We start from the raw sequence: 19,115 nt of genomic DNA, 5'->3' as shown, positions 1-19,115 counted from the left end.
ATATACACATATATATATATACACATATATATATATATATATGATATAATATTTCCTTCCCTATGCTCATCCAGAGCCAATGTTTAATTTGTGCTTTCATGTTTCTAAACATTTTTGTGGTAGGTAGTGTAAGTGTTGAGGATAGAGAATTGAAAACATTCAGAAAAGGAGGATAGAATCATTCTAAATAAGAACAATTCTACATAAAAAAAAGCCTATTAAAGAAAAACTCTTGAAGATCAGAGGAAAGCAGGGAAGGAAAGACTGGAAGATAGGGAGATAGTAATATTTAGGTGAACAGTGACTGAGAGTTTAGAGGTGAATACGAGAAGAAGGACCAAAAATGAAACTCTAGGCAGAGAGGAAGAAGTTTAAACAGGAAGTTTAGAAATGTCACCATGAATTTAATGATGGCATATCATCGACTACCACTGTTACCTTGTTTTTTTTTATTATTATTTTTTGATGCTTTCAAACTTTTGCTACTTTTTGACATAAGATTATGATTAGACTAATTCTGTACATTCTAGTCACAGAAGGAGAAAAAATGGTGGTCAAAGGAGGAAGAAACATAGGAAGTAGAATGGAAAGAGGGAGGAAGGTCACAGCAGTACCTAAAACCAAGCTATGCAGTGCTTTAGTTTTAAGAACTGATCTTTATATTATCTCATATTAATAAGAAAACTTACTTAAAGATCACAAGTGGTTAAATTGTACAACTGTTGTTTTTAAAGGTCATGACTTAAGCAATTTTCCATATATTCTGTTTTTCTAGATATTTTGACTCCTCTTCCCATAAAGGGTTCAAGAAAATTTTAAATACAGTTTTTAAGGTTTTTCAGTAGTGTCTTTGAATACTTTTAACATCTGACCTACATCTTTCTGTAAAGGACTTTAAGATAATTTCCTTCATGATATTTTAAATAGCAGTTTATGATTTGAGGCAGACGTTCTCATTATCACTACAACCATTCTTTTCTGTTGTTGTTTCCTGAAAGGAGGTTATGGCATCACACTCTTTGATCTATCTTGCAATTAAAGTGGACATGAGAGTTAATGCTATTCATCTAACTTTTATATGAAAAGTATATTTTCAAGTACTGAAGATTATAAAGGTCTTTATGACTACTTCTTTTACTTTCGGATAAAAAATGGAAATATATTGCTCATTTCAAAAATTCAATTCAGGCTGGGCACTGTGGCTCACGCTTGTAATCCCAACACTTTGGAAGGCTGAGGCAGGCGGATCATGAGGTCAGGAGTTCGAGACCAGCCTGGCCACAAACGGTTTCACGAAACGGTGAAAGCCCGTCTCTACTAAGAATAAAAAAATTAGCTGGGCATGGTGGCAGGCACCTGTAGTCCTAGGTACTCGGGAGGCTGAGGCAGGAGAAGAATCGCTTGAACCCAGGAGGCAGAGGCTGCCGTAAGCCAAGATCGCATCACTTCACTCCAGCCTGGGCAAGAGAGAAGACTCCATCTCAAAAAAAAAAAAAAAAAAAAAAATCAATTCAGTAACTTTAAAAAATAAATTTTTGTTACAAATTAAATCAAATAATTGACTCCCTTATTTATTTTGACTCAAAACTGGACAACCACTGGCATTTGACTGCAATAATGATTTGAAAATTAATAAGCTGATTTCTGCTCAGAAAATGCTTCTTCTAATGCATTTCTGGCTACAATGTGGAATATCTATCTCCTTTAGGTACACCTTGGATGATTTGGACTCTAAAAATCCAAGTTACACCCAAGATTCCATTATCCTATGGTTACTCACTTGGACCACAGACATGAAGGACCTGTCTGCAAGAAATAGAAGAATCAAGTGGAGCTCAACCAGTGAATCATCCCCATAATGTAGGGAAACCTTAGAGAGAAGAACCGGAAGGATGTATTGGTTGTTAGGAAAATGTAGGCTACCAGGAGAAAATGACATCCTCTGTTAATAAGATCTGAGGTGCGACTCACATAATTGTCCCAATTTTTAAGACTGATGGGGAGCATGAAGCATTTATTTAAAGTGTTGACAGGTCCCAATAAACTGCATAGGACTCATGTGGTCTGAATGTATTTTAGGGCTTTCTGGGAATTGTCTTGACAGAGAACCTGAGCTGGACAAAGCAGCCTTGATCTGAGTAAGCCAACTGGCACAATGAAGCTGTCAGGTATCTTTCTGCTCCTCTCTCTGGCTCTTTTCTGCTTTTTATCAGGTAAGTTTTTTCTTAAATTAAGATCCCATGTTTATACTGAACTGGATATGATGAGTAGCTGTTTATCATATTTCAAAATCCTAATGATTTTGATGTGAAAGACCAATTCCGAGAGATTATTGTAATGATGATAATGATTGTGATGACGACAATGATTATGGTAATAATTACAAAAATTACTGTTATTTGTTGAGTATATACCATATTCTAGGCATGTACCAAGGGATTTTATGTATTGTCTCCGAGACTCATAATAATGCATTTCTGTCTCTGCTATTCATATAAGAAACTGTGGAACAGAGAAATTGAGAAAATTAGCAAAAGACTTGCAACCAGTAGTTAGAATTTGGAATTTGAATCAGATTCTCTTGGCATCACATTTGATGTTTGTTCCATAAAACTAGACTGGAGGATGCATAATTGCATTAAATATTGGTTTTGCTTTCCAGAATAAAGGAATATTTTCCTCCCCTTAGTTATCATTACAAATAAATTCAAATAATTAAAATTAAGACAATGGGGAAAACGGAAACTCAATGAGAAAATCTTTGAAAATATGTAATTGAACCTTGGAATGCAGAAACATATGTTTCTGGTGAGCTAAATAATCTTCAAGAAGGAGAATATCTTTGGCCACTTTAGTGGCCAAAGCACAATCATACTTCAAGGTTATGTTTTTCATGACAGAAGCATTGAATGAACAGGTCAATCATAAGCTGTTTCTTTCCTTCCTTATTCTTCTACTCTTTCACATTGTAGAAGACAAAGCAAATGCTAGTTTTAGATCCAAGACCTAGTTTCATCTCTTCTGTTAATGGCCTGTGTCACTTAAAGAAATATCATAATTCTCTGAGATATTTTCTCATTTGTAAAATACTAGAAATAAAACTAAGCCCTGGGACCTTCCATATCTTATGTATCATTTATGTGACAGTAGCAGATGAATTTTACTACTATGCAAGATCTTAAATGGCTGTACAAGTAAAAAAAAAATCAATGAGATTTAGTTGAGAGAGAAGCCAATGTTCACTGTATCTGGTCATAATTACATAAACAAATACACTTAGAAATACAAAAAAAATGGATAAAGGATTCCTGCGATATTATGGAGTAAACTTGACAACTAAAGCCAAATAACCTTGATGGGTAGTTCAATCAGCTGAGATGGCAGAAAAATATAGATCTGACTATGTAAAGTTTAGTTGCAAAGATAGTCTCAGAAATCAATTGTTATTCCCTTTTCTTCTCTTTACAAAGGTGAACTGATCTTTAACAGGATCTGGTTGACTAACACAATTTACCAAAGCAAGGATGCTTCACAGACATATAAGATAGTATTTGGGAGGCCATAGTGCCTAAGGGCCAAAGTGAATTTTAGCCCTGGCACTTTCATTATATAGCTTTGTGACCTTTCTGATGTTTGTTTCACTCATATGTAAAATAAACACATAAAGGACTATCTCTGTATGGAGAATTAAATGAGATAAAGGCATGTATAATGCTTAACATAGTAGATGGGGTATAGTGCATGTTTAACAAATGTCTATTAACATTATTGCCATAATAAAATTTAATAAAAAGAGTACTAAATTGGATTCCGTCATTGTGAATATTAATCCTTTTTCTGCCTTGCCACTTCCTACGTATGAGACATTAGGCAAATCTCTCCTCTTTTGATGACGGATTTGTACAGTAGAGAATTGACTGAAAATTATAATAATAAATTGTCCCTGGCTATAAAAACCACTTAGAGTCTAAAAAATATAGACTGTCCAGGAACTCTCTGATTTTATATAATAGAATTTTTAAGTGATTGCCCTAAGAATTTGTCATTTTAATAATCACCCATATTGCTAGTTACAAATCAATGAGGCTGGTAATCACTGCTGAAAAAATGAACAGTAACCTTCCTTCAAATTAAAAAACAACAACTTGTTTTCTCCTTATCTTTATTATTAGAGATTGTGCTTCAAGGAATTTCCAGTTGTTATCCCATAGGTGTTGACCATCATTGGAGATAGATTGTGCTAATCCACACTCTCTCTCATTGTGGTGCCCTTGGGCTTACATGGAGAAGGATTGGGAAAGGTGTCCCATAGGAATGGCTACAGATCAAAACTCAGCAGCCCATTCCAAGACTGGACTGAGGGATCTTATTATTTAAGTATTTTAAACCACTGAACTAATTAGTCATAAACTAAAATTACACATACAATATTAAGAGTAAGGAAAAGGGAGAGAAACAAGACTACATATATATGGGATCTTTTCCCTTTTTAAGAATTTAGAGAGATGTAAAAGGAGAAATAAGTCACAAGAATGAATGAGTTGTTCCTTACCAGTTTACATTTGGGCCAAGTTTTAGAAGTTGAGCAATTTCAAACTCAAAGAACAAACTACAAGCTTCATCTCTTTCCCAAATGTCTGTGGCAAAGGCTTTTGGAAGGAACTGCATGAAATGAACCTTGAAATGTCAAAGATAGAGGATACTTTCCAATTCAACTTCTTCAAAGTGAGACCAGTGATGATAAGGTCATTTCCATAGTAAATTAGTGCCTGGGCCAGGACCGTAACATGAATTGCCAGATCCTTAATCCACTTTTTTTCTAACCCACCCTAACCTCCAACAATTGTTACCTCCTCATGGTTCATGTCTTTATATGACCTTCTTAAGAAGTGAGCAGATTAAAAACAAAAGAAGAAGAAGAAAAGAAAAGAAAAGTAAAACAAAAAACATGCCATGATAGCCAAGTACCAGGAATAGATATTAGGAATTTCCTAATGTTGAAAATTTCACTTTTTGCACATCAATGAATTACAATGTTTGAATTTTGTGCTTTTTTTTTCCAGGTGTCTTCAGTCAGGGAGGACAGGTCAGTGCCTATTTTTATCTCTTCTTTCTGCCTGGGTGGTGCTTGGCTAGATCTTCACTGGCCAAAAAGAAATTTGTCTATGGTTAACAGAGCAAAAACAATGAGCAGGCAAACCTTAGGCAGGCACCAGCAGAAATTATTATTCTTTAACTAAACTCTTGTCAGTTTAAAAAAACCTAACCACACACTCTCATACTTTTTTAGGGAAGAATAAATATACATAAAAATAGGATGTATCTGGGATAAAATTCATGCTCTATCATTGATTTCACTATGTGATCTTGGGGAAGTTACTCAACTTCTCCGAGCTGCAAGTTCCACAACTATAGAAAAAGATAGTATTTTTCACTTCATGGAATTGCAATTTTATTTAAATTATGTAAACAGTGTGAAAGTATTTGGCAAGCCATAAAAGGCTATATGTGTATTAGTTATTGATTAAAAATTAACATCCTCTGAAGAAGTTAGGATATAGGTTATTATTTCTTTTTTCAGGAATAAGAACTGAAAGTAGACAAGACACTAGCTTATTGCTCTGTATTGAGGACACACAGACTGATTCACTCAGATTTTAATAAAATTTGGTTTGAAAATTGGAATGAGCACAAGTTATCTTCATCGTTGGATTTTTTTCCCCCAAATTCGTTCACCAGTGTCTTTCTTTTTCATTTTAACTGTCAAAGGACAACACAAATACTATTTGTTCTGCCAATCCTGTTCCTTTGTCCATATTAAGCATTTCTACTTGGTTTTGGCACTAGTTATTGTTTAGCCTTGGTGTGCCTTGTTATACCTTTGACATGAAAATTTCTGGACACTACCGCTAACTGATTGGAGTTGGCAAAGTCATTGGAAATATTTTCCAACCCTAATGTACCCACTGCATTATATAAGACTGTTTTTCTTTTCAATTTTAGCATCTCAGAAATTAGGATGCATCTTACAAGTGATGATGCATTTGTGTGTGTGTGTGCATGTACATGCATGTGCACTTACGTGTATGTCTAACACATGCACACATGTGTGTTGGCATTGTCATATGAAACTGTTTACCTTAAAGTTGTATTATTATGTTTAAATAAGCATGATAGTATGGTCTATACTAAATGTGAAAACAAACACCCAAGGAAAGGATACAACATCCAGCCAACACATTTCATATCTCATTAGGTAGTAAAATACAGTAAAACCATTACTCATAGGATTAAGAAATATAGAATTTAATCCTAGTTTTCTCATTAACGCACACCTTCCCTTCTTTGAAGCTTGATTTCTCAGATTTTTTTTTTTTTCTTACAAACAGAGGTTTTATTGCATTTGGTCCACAGACATTTTTCACATTATCTCACGGAGTAGGGACCCTGGGTAGGGGGTCCCTGTGCAGTACTTGGTGGGGTGTGTGGCTGGAAGAGATGAAGCAGTATAGCTGGTCAGACCCAAAAGGGGAGAAGGAGGGCTGGGGGCTCTTTAAAACCTACTGAAGTGCTGGGCACGGTGCCTCATGCCTGCAATCCCAGCACTTGGGGAGGCCAAGGTGGGTGGATCACCTGAGGCCAGGAGTTAGAGACCAGCCTGGCTAACATGGTGAAACCCTGTCTCTACTAAAAATACAAAAATTAGCCAGGCGTGGTGGAGCACCTGCAGTCCCAGCTACTTGGGAGGCTGAGGCAGGAGAATCCCCTGAGCCTGGGAGGTGGAGCTGCAGTGAGCCAAGATTGTGCCACGGCAGAGTGTTTGCTAAAGTTTATTTAAATTTTACTACTTACTGATTTTATGCTTGAGAAGGGCCAAAGTTTATAGTTTGCTTGCTTCATGATCACCTGGATTACTTACTAAATATACAGATCCCCAGGCATCATGCAAGACATTGAATAATAATCAGAAAGGTAGGGAGTTTGAGTCTGCATTTTAAATAACTATCCAGATGGCATTTATACATAAGAAAACTGAGTATTTTTCTCTAGGTAAGAGGAGGCAAGCTGTATTGGGAATCATTGACTCTGGAGTCAGATAGTACAGATGAGTGGAGTCCTCATTCATACTTACTTGCTGTATGACTTGAAAAATGTTGTTTCCCTTCTCATTGCCTTTGTTTCCACATCACTAAGATGAAGGTTTGAATTCAATGATCTCTAAAACCCCTTCCTGCCCTAACTCTCTGAATTGTTATCAACCAAGCCTGTCCTGTCAAACTGCTGTCTCTTCTCCACTCAAATATAAATGACAGGGAAGTTCCTATACTTTTAAATGGCACTGAGGCTGCCATTTCTCTTTTCCATGCCTGGAGGGAGGGTGGAAGTTTCAATGTCAGCAGAAGACATTGACACTATCATTAGGAGCGTGCTTGCACAAGCCTGATCCAGCCAGAACAAAAGGAAGTAAGATTTCCTCCAACACTCAAGTCATTCTTCTCATGCCAAGAATTCTCTACATGATGAGACATCTGACAGGAAATTATAGTTAGCAGTCTGAATTATGGACTTTAAAAAATATCACATTCATTTGAAAAGATTATTCAAGCTAAACAAAATCATGTTGCCAGACTTTTGGAAATCATAGTCCAGTAAAATTTTCCCTGTAAATGTAAATGACTAATATGCGCACAACTCTTTAATTTGCCAAGGAGCTAGATTAAACAGCACAATAATAACTGTAAGAGTAAAATAAAACTACTATTTATCATCACTAGCGTTTCATTAAGTAAATTCCTGTATAGCACCAAAATGTTTAAAAGACATATTTTCAGAATAAAGATAGTCCTTTGACTGAATACATTTTGCTTTTTGAATGTATTGCCTTTAATATTTCATATTACCGCATTGCCTTTAATATTTTTATATTTTCCGATCAGGCTCTGTATTTGGGAACCATATCCTTAAAGAGCCGTTTAGATGAATAGTCCGAATTGGAATGAACAGAACAAGCCTTTAAAAGCAATGATTGACAACGATTTTCTGTTACAATACTTTTTGAAATACTTAAATTTATTTTTGCTTGTATTTTAAGATAAGAACTGGTGAATTTTCATATCATTGGTAAAGCAATGCTCCATGACGCTAATGAGTTTGGAGTTTTGTATTTTTCCTAATTAGCTTGATTTTGCTTAAAATTAATAAACTAGCAAAATGTCTAAATACAATTTGGGAATGGTATCTAGTACCTATAACTTAATTACAAATTGAAAAACTGAAGCCTCAGAAATGAGGTCTAGCTGACTTACGTCTACCAACAGCAGTAAAGCTGTGAAGTCCACACTTGAAGACTTCTGACTCAATATGGAGTGAGCTTTCCGTGGCTGCGTACTGCTTTTAATCAGCAATAGAGGGTCATTGTGTAGTGCACTTGAAAGAGCTTTGAACAGTACAATTTCTTAAGTAAATATAAGCTAGTGAATACTAGTCTCACTTAAGCAAATGATATGATAAGTATATTAGTTTCAAATAAGGTAACTTGTGTCCACATGCAGGAAGAATTTGAAATTAGGAGGCAAAGGAGGAAGAGACACCATGTTAAAATGTCTCACACAGTGAGTTTAGAGGCTGTCTAAAATTAAAGGAGGAAGTATTTGGGCAAAAGTAGCTGTTTCTCTCGCCCAGCCAAAGTTAAGGAGATAAAAACTTATTTTATTGGTTCAGACAAGAAATGTTGAGGACTGGTATAGGCAGTAAATTTGGAACTGGAAAAGAAAATGAAGTAAAGCAATGCAGAAGGTAACACAAGGGAAAATAAATGGCAGTGTTTCAATCTGAGAATTTGAAAATGCTGCGATCATGAAAATGGAAAAAATAGAATACAAAACTAGTTTGGAAGGAAACAGTTGTATTTTGCACATAGATGTCTTAAGTATGAATGAAATTATTGAGTAAAAGGATATACATATATTTTTTTTTGACAATTGAGAATTAGAGTTTGAGATGTTTATAAAAAATCAATAAAAAAAAAAAGTCTGGAATTTTTCAGTACCATATGGGAAAGTATACGTCATTAGGAAGAGAAAACCAAGTATATTAAACTATGTAGGAAATGACCATAATTAATACCCAGGAAGAAAAAAGAAAAGACAGCAAGAGAGAGAAGAAACAGAGAACCAGAGAACTGACATGTAATGAAAGTCTGGAAAGAGTTTGAAAAAGGTGGGAGTGATGAAGAGTAGCACATATCATAAGGAAATCATGAAAGTTTTAAAACAACCAATAGATGTATTCTGTATTTTTGAGAGCAGTTTCAATAGAGTAGAAAGGGGAGGGAAATAAGTGTGAGAGGAAGCCAAGTTTGGCAGCAATTTGGAAAACAGATGTGGTAAAGAATGGAAATAATTTAACCACATAGGTAGTGTTTATCAGTAATAGGAAGAAGAGATGCCATCCTATATCCCAAGTCCACATTTGTGTGATTGCAAATTTTCATTGGTTTTATTTGTAAACCTAAAATGCTAGACTTAAGTATGAATAATCCTGAGTCTTTAGTTGACTGAATGACCATATAAGCTCAAATTTCCAGAAGCATTCTGCACCTTCTTCAACCCCTGGGACCCACAGAGAGTGGTCGTTTCCTGCCCAGCCACCATGTTAAAATGTCTCACACAGTGAGTTTAGAGGGCTCTCTAAAATTAAAGGAGGAAGTATTTGGGTAAAAGTTGCTATTTCTCTCACCCAGCCGTAGTTAAGGACATAAGAGCTTTATTTAAAACACATCACGGAAAGTATTCACTGGTAAATCTTGAACCATCAAAGTTAGAAGAGTCCCCAGATACTGTTTAATCTCATGGTGTTGACCATTTTCTATGAGTTACAGAGATCTTTTAGAGCTACTGTAGTTAGCGTAGACCTGTAATAAGGTTACTTTCTACACTCCTAATCCAGAACTATTTCAAATATTCTGTATGAACTCTTTACGACTTTTATATGACCGCATTTGATCCTTATAAAAACCTTGGGAATCTGAAAATGAGGTATGACATGTGTTCTTTGTTTGCTGTTTTTTGGTTAAGAAAATTGAGGTGCAGGCATCGAGTCCTTTGTTCAAGATAACACAGACAGTTGATGGCAGAACAGGTTCTGAAACATGATTCTCAGCTTACTTCAGAGATCATCGAAGGCCACTAAAATTTAAGAGTATGATATTTATCTGTTCTATGGAAGTTTGTTCATATTCCACTTGATTGATTTGCTTTCATTTATTGAAATGCTTTGCTCTTCCTAGTATTCTTCCATGGGGCAGAGGAAGAAAATACTTGGGTATGGGTTCAGTTGTACTAGGCTCAACTGAGAATAATCTATGTGAAAGTAGCTTGAATATTATGAAGCAATTGATAAACACAAGACAGTATCATTTTAGTGGAACTAGGATAGAGATAAAGCAAGTTTCCTCTCTCCATATGTAAATGTCACTTCATTCCACACAGATATATTTGGAGGGGTTCAGCTTAACTATTGCTTATTGTCATTATTCTTGAAATAATGGCTCAAATGTTATTTACATACCAAATGTGGACTTAGTTGACATTCTGTTGAAAACGATCTTTAAACTCCAGACTACTTTTGAAAAACAGCTATAGTTGAAAGGGTATGTTAGTGGCACAGGTGCTACCATTCCTACTATGGAGCCCATAATAATAATTATTAATCAGGCATAACATATGTTCTTAACAATAATGCAACCTTAGAATCATTTTAAAGACAACAACTTAGGCAGTCATTACTAAATGTTTGTAGTAAGCACAAAAGTTCAAATTCCACAGACTCTGAAACAGGGTAAGGTAATAAAAAGACATTAGATGCACCTATAATCTTAGTTACTTGGAAGGCTGAGGCGGGAAGATGTCTTGAGGCCAAGAGTTTGAGACTAGTCTGGGCAACATAGGAAGACTCTGTCTCTAAAATATATATATATGTATATATATGTGTATATATGTTTGAGTGTGTATATATATGTGTGTATATATATGTGTGTATATATATAGCAACACAGCAAGACTCTATCTCTAAAGTATATATATATATTTAGTATACAAATATGTATTTATAATATATGTAAGTAGATACATTTAGTAACTATATACTTTAGGGATAGAGTATATATATACTTTAGAGATATACTTTATATATATGTATCATATATATATTAGTTTGTGTGTATATACATAAACGCATTAGAATTTTGTTTTCAAGAGCTTATGGATGGATATTGCATCCACAGGGAAAAGTAACAAGCATCAGGTGATGTCTGGTGCCCATTGTAAGGTTCATCCATGTTTTGTTTTGTTTTGTTTTATTTTTTGATGGAGTCTTGGTCTGTCACCCAGGCTGGAGTGCAGTGGCGCGATCTCGGCTCACTGCAAGCTCCGCCTCCCGGGTTCACCCCATTCTCCTGCCTCAGTCTCCTGAGTAGCTGGGACTATAGGTGCCCGCCACCACACCCGGCTAATTTTTTTTTTTTTCATTTTTAGTAGAGATGGCGTTTCACCGTGTTAGCCAGGATGGTCTCCATCTCCTGACCTTGTGATCCACCCGAGTTAGCCTCCCAAAGTGCTGGGATTACAGGCCTGAGCCACCGCGTCTGGCCCATCCATGTTTTGATAGCAATACAGAAGGAGTGCTGTTAGAGCACATTAATATGATGTTTAAAAAGTCATTTCATGACCCAAAACCACTCTCAGTTGGAATAGTTTAATGTTGGAGCAAGAAGTTTTACCCATATAGCACTTGACTACATCATTAATTTACTCCTGAATACATCTGTATTCCTTGTAATGAGTTAACTGTGACTCAAAGAAAATGTTTCAAGTATATTTAATGTGTTTTACTTAAGCAGATAAGTAGAATACATCGGATAAGGAGAGCAATTTTGTATTTCAGAATGCTTTAATGTCACAACTATTTATATATGACTTTTAAAGTTTGCTGTCTAAAGCTTCTGTTCTGAAGGATGATCTCTTAGAATGCACTGATGTCAATGTCACTTTGCTTACTTTGGTAGGTTGACTGTGGTGAGTTTCAGGACCCCAAGGTCTACTGCACTCGGGAATCTAACCCACACTGTGGCTCTGATGGCCAGACATATGGCAATAAATGTGCCTTCTGTAAGGCCATGGTGTAAGTATTATATTCATCAAAGCTGATCCTCGCAAACGCAAACTTCTAGAATAAGACTATGACACCTTTTTGAGGTATTATAGAAAACACCCATACCTCCCCATAGAGACTGAAGAAGCAAGCTTCAGGCAATTTGATTGAAAACAGATGGGTCAAAAGCAGCAAAAACATTACATACTAAATTATTTGAAAACATAATCTTAATCACTTTGCTTTATTATTAATTTTGATTATCTTAGAGAAGTTTTTTAAAACATTCATACATCTTATACATTATAACTTATTATATTTAATAATTTTGACATGTTTTAACGTTTTCATTTGTTTCTAATTAAAACTTGCAATAATCAATACGTAATGAACATATGTCTATACTTATATATATAACACATCTGACTGATTAATACTAAACTTTTCTCAGAATAAAGTTGGTGGTGTAATATGAGATTTGAATTAATAGATGCATATTACTGAGAGGGCTTGAATGTGTCACTTGCTCTAAAATGTCAAACACCTGAATATCTGGTTCAACTTCTTACATCTTCTGTCAGAAAGAACTATAGTCTCTGTCATTCTCTCTCCTGTGACCTCTACCTTTTTAAATTGTATACATATTTACTCTTGGAGAATGAGCAATTGGTACCAAAAAGTCTAACACTTATGAAAACTCTGAGATTTGTTTAAGATTCATGCTTTCCACAGTTGACCAGACGTCACCTCTGAGTGCATTTAATTAACATCTTCTGAATCATATAAATGGAATTTATAGAATAAAATAATTAAATGGACAGTGCCATTGTTAAACCTGTTTCGAACTTCTGTGGTGACTACTTACGACAGTGCACTGAATATATATTTGTCTTTCTTTTTTTTTGTAGGAAAAGTGGTGGGAAGATTAGCCTAAAGCATCCCGGAAAATGCTGAGTGAAAGCCAGTGTTTCTTGGTGACTTGCCAGCTCTTGCAGCCTTCTTTTCTCACTTCTGCTTATACTTTTGCTAGTGGATTCTTTCAACTCATAAAGACATACCTACTCTGCCTGGGTCTTGAGGAGCTGAACCTATGTCTATTTCTCTTGATTCACTTGTCAATAAAGTACATTCTGCAAAAGCATTGACTGTGTTCTTACTTTGAGATCAAGAAAATATATGCATACAACAGAGAATAATTGACCTGGGATAAACTTGGATCAAGAAACCTATTTTCTTTATCTAACTTAACCATCCAGTCATTGTGAGATCTTGGGAAAATCCCTTCCTTTCTTTTATTCTTAGAATCTCCAGGTTTATAATGAAGGATTTTGGCAACATGACCATATGTTATGCTTAGTTACTTAAAATATCTATCATTTATTAGATCACATAATATTCATTCTTCCCAATTTCAGAAAAAGCATGTTATATAAAAGTAAAACATTTGTTCTCTACAGACCATTTTTTTAGGCATCTGGAATGGAAAATTTGGACTGTATAATTTCTAAAGACATACAGTATTTGGTTTTCTGTAATAGCAATATCATAAGGTATACCAGATATAACATAACAAAATATACAACAAATGGTGAATATTCAATACAGTCACTTAGCAAATAAAACAGCTCCAGTTAAAAGAAGACTGAAGGTTAAAGCTCAGCTCTTTTGATAATAAGCTCAATCTCCATGTACTGCCTCAACGCTATGAAAATCCACGGTTTGATACATATACATCTTATTCTGAACATTTACATGAAAGTATTGAGAACTCTTTCTTTGAGTATTTTCATGTAGTAAAGCGTGCTTCTATAAATAACACCTTACTTGGGAAACTCAGACACAATACATCTCTAGCTACAATGTAATAACCATCACTCCAGCAACAAACATTTACTGGGGCCTACTCTGTGGTAGATTCTGTTCTAGGTGCCTTGGATACAGTGTGGATGGGAGTGAGAGGGGCCAATGACCCTTCAATACTTAATGAAGTTTAAATTCCAACAGGAAGAAATAGACTAAAACAATAAATATTATAATAAATGGCATAATAAGATAGAATGTTATAAAGGCTATTAAAAAAAATAAAAGAATATGTTAATATGGATGAAAAATACTTAGGGAAAGGTGGTAACCATTTGCAGTACTAAATCAGTTGGTTCCCCTAGTTTTTATTCGAAGACCTAGAGATGAAGAGACTGGCCAAATAAATATATTGAAGAAGAGCAAAAGGAGACACTAAAACATAGCTATTAAGGTTGTGGAGCATGCTTGTTTTGTTCAAGATTTAGAAAGGCAGCATTGGTGACTGACTAAATGGGCAAATAACAGAAGATGTCAAAGAGGAATGAGCCTGATTCAGGAAAGACTTTGTAGTTACTGTTAACATTTTTTCTTTTACCTTGATGCACGAAATGTGTTTCTAACAATGCATATTAAGATTATATTTCTGCTTTTAAAATACCAAATATATTTTATCCACATAGATGTTATCCCTAATTGTACATAATTAAAGAAGACTGAACTGGCCAGACTGAGAGATGTATTCAATATCTAGATAAAGAGCCAGGGAATAGGTTATATTATGCTAGAAAAACTATATGAGCATTCTGTTCCCTGGTTAAAGATTATTCCCCTTGAAGGACAAAAATGAACACATAATCTATTATTTGGGTACAGCATTGATAAAGAGACGGTATCCTCAAGTCACACAGACCAGAATGTGAATCATGGCTCTGATGTAAGTTACGTGCCTTTGAGCAAGTCATTTAGACTTCTTTGTATCATAGTTTCTTCATCTGAAAAACAAGGGCAATAATATCTATGTTCTCATTTTATGATGAAGACTAAGGATATGATGCATGTAAAGCACTTAACCACTAATATGTAACAAAAGCCGAGAAGTTAGTGGCTGTTATTATTAAGCTCTGTCATCAGTTTCAGCATTATATTGTCTTCACCAATCAGGGTCTTTTGTGTTCTATTTCCTAGTCTAAAAATGTCTATCTTTACATTTACAATTTTTGTAAATGCTTATCTCAGCTGTTTCTCTCCACCTTCCCATTCTCTTTGTAGACTAAATTCCATGCTCATTAGGAAAAGTAAGTCTAATTCTCTTCTTTAGTTTCTACTCCCTGAAACAATTTAGCTACTTTTAATGTAAACATGCAGAAAATTATGTACAGGTTTGATAGTAGAATCACTATGCAGTGGTGAAAGTGCCTTTTTTTTTTTTTTTTTTTTATGAGACAAAGTCTCACTTTGTCACCGAAGTTGGAGTGCAGTGGTGCAGTCTCAAGTCACTGCAACCTCCACTTCCATAATCGAAGCAATTCTCATGCCTCAGCCTCTGAATAGCTGAGACTACAGGCACCCACCACCATGTTCAGCTAATTTTTGTATTTTTAGTAGAGACAGAGTTACACCCTGTTGGCCAGGCTGATCTTGAACTCCTGGCTTCAAGTGATCCACCCACCTTTGCCTCCCAAAGTGCTGGGATTACAGGCATGAGCCACCATGTTGGACCTTGGTGAAAGTACTTATATCTCCTATTAGAACCTCCCCATCATCCAGACCAGATTCCTACCAGCCATCTTCCACACAAAAGGTTCAGATTCACCACTTTGCCTTTGTCTGTCTGAAATGTCTTTTGTGATATCTTCTGCCACACTGCCTAACTCTTCTTTTCTCATACAAATCTGAATCTAATTGCACCATTTATTTTAAGGTTTATATCAGGGGCTATATCTGAAAATTGTCATAAACTATCTCTTGTCTCGTTCTGAGCTATTCTTTGGAAATGAAGGGAAAGCATATAAAAATAAACCACAGAAGACTAGATGACTTACACTTCTTAGAAAGAAGAAGCACGTCACATAAAAAAGAAGTCAACAGTCAAAATATACGGATTTGGGCTACAGAGATATCCACATTTTCAAACCTCGGTGAACACACACTTCAGATTTATGCATATTGTAGTTTTCTTGTTTTGACAAACCTGACAAAACAAGCAATGGGGAAAGGATTCCCTATTTAATAAATGGTGTTGGGAAAACTGGCTAGCCATACACAGAAAGCTGAAACTGGATTCCCTCCTCACACCTGATACAAAAATTAACTCAAGATGGATTAAAGACTTAAACATAAGACCTAAAACCACAAAAACTCTAGAAGAAAACCTAGGCAATACCATTCAGGGCATAGGCATGGGCAAAAATTTCATGACTAAAACACCAAAAAAAAAATGGCAACAAAAGCCAAAATAGACAAATGGGATCTAATTAAACTAAAGAGCTTCTGCACAGCAAAAGAAACTCTCATCAGAGTGAACAGGCAACCCACAGAATGGGAGAAAATTTTGCAATCTATCCATCTGACAAAGGTCTAATATCCAGAATCTACAAAGAATGCAAACAAATTTACAAGAGAAAAACAAACAACACCATCAAAAAGTGGGTGAAGAATATGAACAAACGCTTCTCAAAAGAAGACATGTATGAGCCAACAAACACGAAAGAAGCTCATCATCACTGGTCGTTAGAGATATGCAAATCAAAATCACAAAGACATACCATCTGATGCCAGTTAGAACGGCGATAACTAAAAAGTCAGGAAACAGCAGATGCTGGAGAGAATGTGGAGAAAAAGGAATGCTTTTACACTATTGGTGGGAGTGTAAATTAGTTCAACCATTGTGGAAGATAGTGTGGTGATTCCTCAGGCATCTAGAACCAGAAATACCATTTGACCCAGCAATCCCATTACTGGGTATACATCCAAAGAATTATAAACTATTATACTATAAAGACACATGCACACGTGTGTTTACTGCAGCACTGTTCACAATAGCAAAAACTTGGAACCAACCCAAATGTCCATCAACGATACATTGGATAAACAAAATGAGGCACATATACACCATGGAATACTATGCAGTCATGAAAAAGGATGAGTTCATGTCCTTTGCAGGGACATGGATGAAGCTGGAAACCATCATTCTCAGCAAACTAACACAAGAGCAGAAAAAAAAAAACACCACATGTTCTCACTCATAAGTGGGAGTTGAACAATGAGAACACATGGACACAGGGAGGGGAATATCACACACCAGGGTTTGCTGTGGGGTGGAGGGTATAGGGGAGAGACAGCGTTAGGAGAAATACCTAATGTAGATGACACGTTGATGGGCGCAGCAAACCACCGTGACACGTGTATACCTATGTAACAAACTTGCACGTTATGCACATGTACCCCAGAACTTAAAACATAATTTTAAAAAATGGCAAAACACACACAGAAAGATTGTGTCAACAGGGTCAGATATTTGCAATTGTTTATGTTCCTCTTTTTTGTGATATCCAGGACAAAACATGCTGTTTCACATATGATTTGTATTCAAACTTCAAAGCATAAAAAGATAATGTATTTGATCTCAACATCCATATTAATTGTTATACTTTCAGATGACAATGACAGCATTGTTAAAATTAAATCATTCCAAATCTTTAACCGTTAACTCTCCTTATTCCTGCACTATGATTGGTGCCAAGACACTTATTTCTTTTCTCTTCTTACTTGTTTTTGAAGGTAAATTCATGACAAAAATGATGTGGTGTGTCAATGATTAGGCTTGAGTGAAAGGAGTTTTCTGGAGCCTCCCTCTCTGTCTATGACAATGTGAAGGTTTTATAAGCAAAATACACACACACACACACACACACACAAGTTAAAAAGGGTACAACATGGAAAAAAAAAGGTCAGAGAAAAAATAACTAAGATAAACATTGAAATAACTCATTACTGTATGTCAACTAACCCGTTTACTGAGTTTAAATTTACTGATTTTAAATTTAAGCTACTTAGTATCAATCGCATTTTCTAAACTATGTAACACATAATTATGATAAATTGAGTGACTTGGATGTAGATGTTGAATTGGACAGATTAGTCTTATATATTTGGTGACATCAGAAATAGAAATATTCATAATTCAACAAAGGCTTAAGTGAATGTTTAAAGAGGGTGACATGTCTCAGCCATAATTTCCAATATGAGCACTATTATATTAATTTTGTGATGGGACTACCGTTTAATCCTGAGAAGGCCTGTGTCCAAATAGGCTGACTAACTCTCAACTGGACATCTAATCAACTGCTTTTTTCTTTCTTGGACTCTTTTTTCTTCTAGCTTTAGCACCTGTGACTTTTTAAAATGTTAATTTCAGTTCTGCAGTTTGAGTAAAGGGAGAGATAGGCAGAACAGATTTCCCCTGATTTAGTTAGAGAAGATTTAGACCAAATAAAAACAGGTACCCTTAATGGCCAAGTTTAGTTCACTACAGCTACCCTTCAGATTTGATGAGCATACTAAAAGAATCCAAGTAATAAAGCACAGTTATGTGTCTGCTTGGAATCATTCTACATCACTTTGGTTAGTATTGTCAGCTTAGCAATACATTTTCCAATCCATGAGTAGAAGTTGTCTTGTGATGTATTTATGACTTCTCTAGTTTCTATCACAGTGATTTGTAGTTTTCTTTCATAATTGAGATTTTATTGCATGTGTTGAAGGTCAGTACAAAGACATTTCAATTTGTACACAATTCTTAAGATACAAACTGAAAATCTAAAAAGCCATGCATTGTGATTTTTTTAAAAAGTTATTCCAGTGGCTTTCTAACTTAAAATTTGGAGGCAAATTTTCCTTAAGAGGCTATAAAGTCTTTGCTATTGTGAATAGTGCCGCAATAAACATACGTGTGCATGTGTCTTTGTAGTAGAATAATTTATAATCCTTTGGGTATATACCCAGTAGTGGGATGGCTGGGTCATATGGTACATCTAGTTCTAGATCCTTGAGGAATTGCCATACTGTTTTCCATAATGGTTGAACTAGTTTACAATCCCACCAACAGTGTAAAAGTGTTCCTATTTCTCCACATCCTCTCCAACACCTGTTGTTTCCTGACA

At 35.4% G+C, this 19,115-nt stretch overlaps 1 protein-coding gene across 2 annotated transcripts; it reads left to right on the top strand.

The window, feature by feature from the left end:
* Positions 1-1,842: 1,842 nt before the first annotated feature.
* SPINK6 (serine peptidase inhibitor Kazal type 6) lies at positions 1,843-13,291 on the top strand. 2 transcript variants are annotated; one of them, XM_017875860.1, is made up of 5 exons: positions 1,861-1,960; positions 2,080-2,213; positions 5,064-5,086; positions 12,065-12,180; positions 13,059-13,291. In XM_017875860.1, the coding sequence occupies exons 2-5, from the start codon at positions 2,156-2,158 to the stop codon at positions 13,102-13,104; spliced, it is 243 nt and encodes an 80-aa protein (XP_017731349.1). In that variant the 5' UTR covers positions 1,861-1,960; positions 2,080-2,155; the 3' UTR covers positions 13,105-13,291. The 2 variants fall into 2 exon arrangements, with proteins under 2 accessions (XP_017731348.1, XP_017731349.1); XM_017875859.1 differs by having other exon boundaries at positions 1,843-2,213.
* Positions 13,292-19,115: the final 5,824 nt, after the last annotated feature.

This window comes from Rhinopithecus bieti, unplaced genomic scaffold (genome assembly GCF_001698545.2).
Source record: "Rhinopithecus bieti isolate Rb0 unplaced genomic scaffold, ASM169854v2 scaffold_7673, whole genome shotgun sequence".
Lineage (NCBI taxonomy): Eukaryota > Metazoa > Chordata > Mammalia > Primates > Cercopithecidae > Rhinopithecus > Rhinopithecus bieti.
The sequence above is the reverse complement of the archived record's forward strand: the minus strand, read 5'-3'. Positions and strand labels throughout refer to the sequence as shown.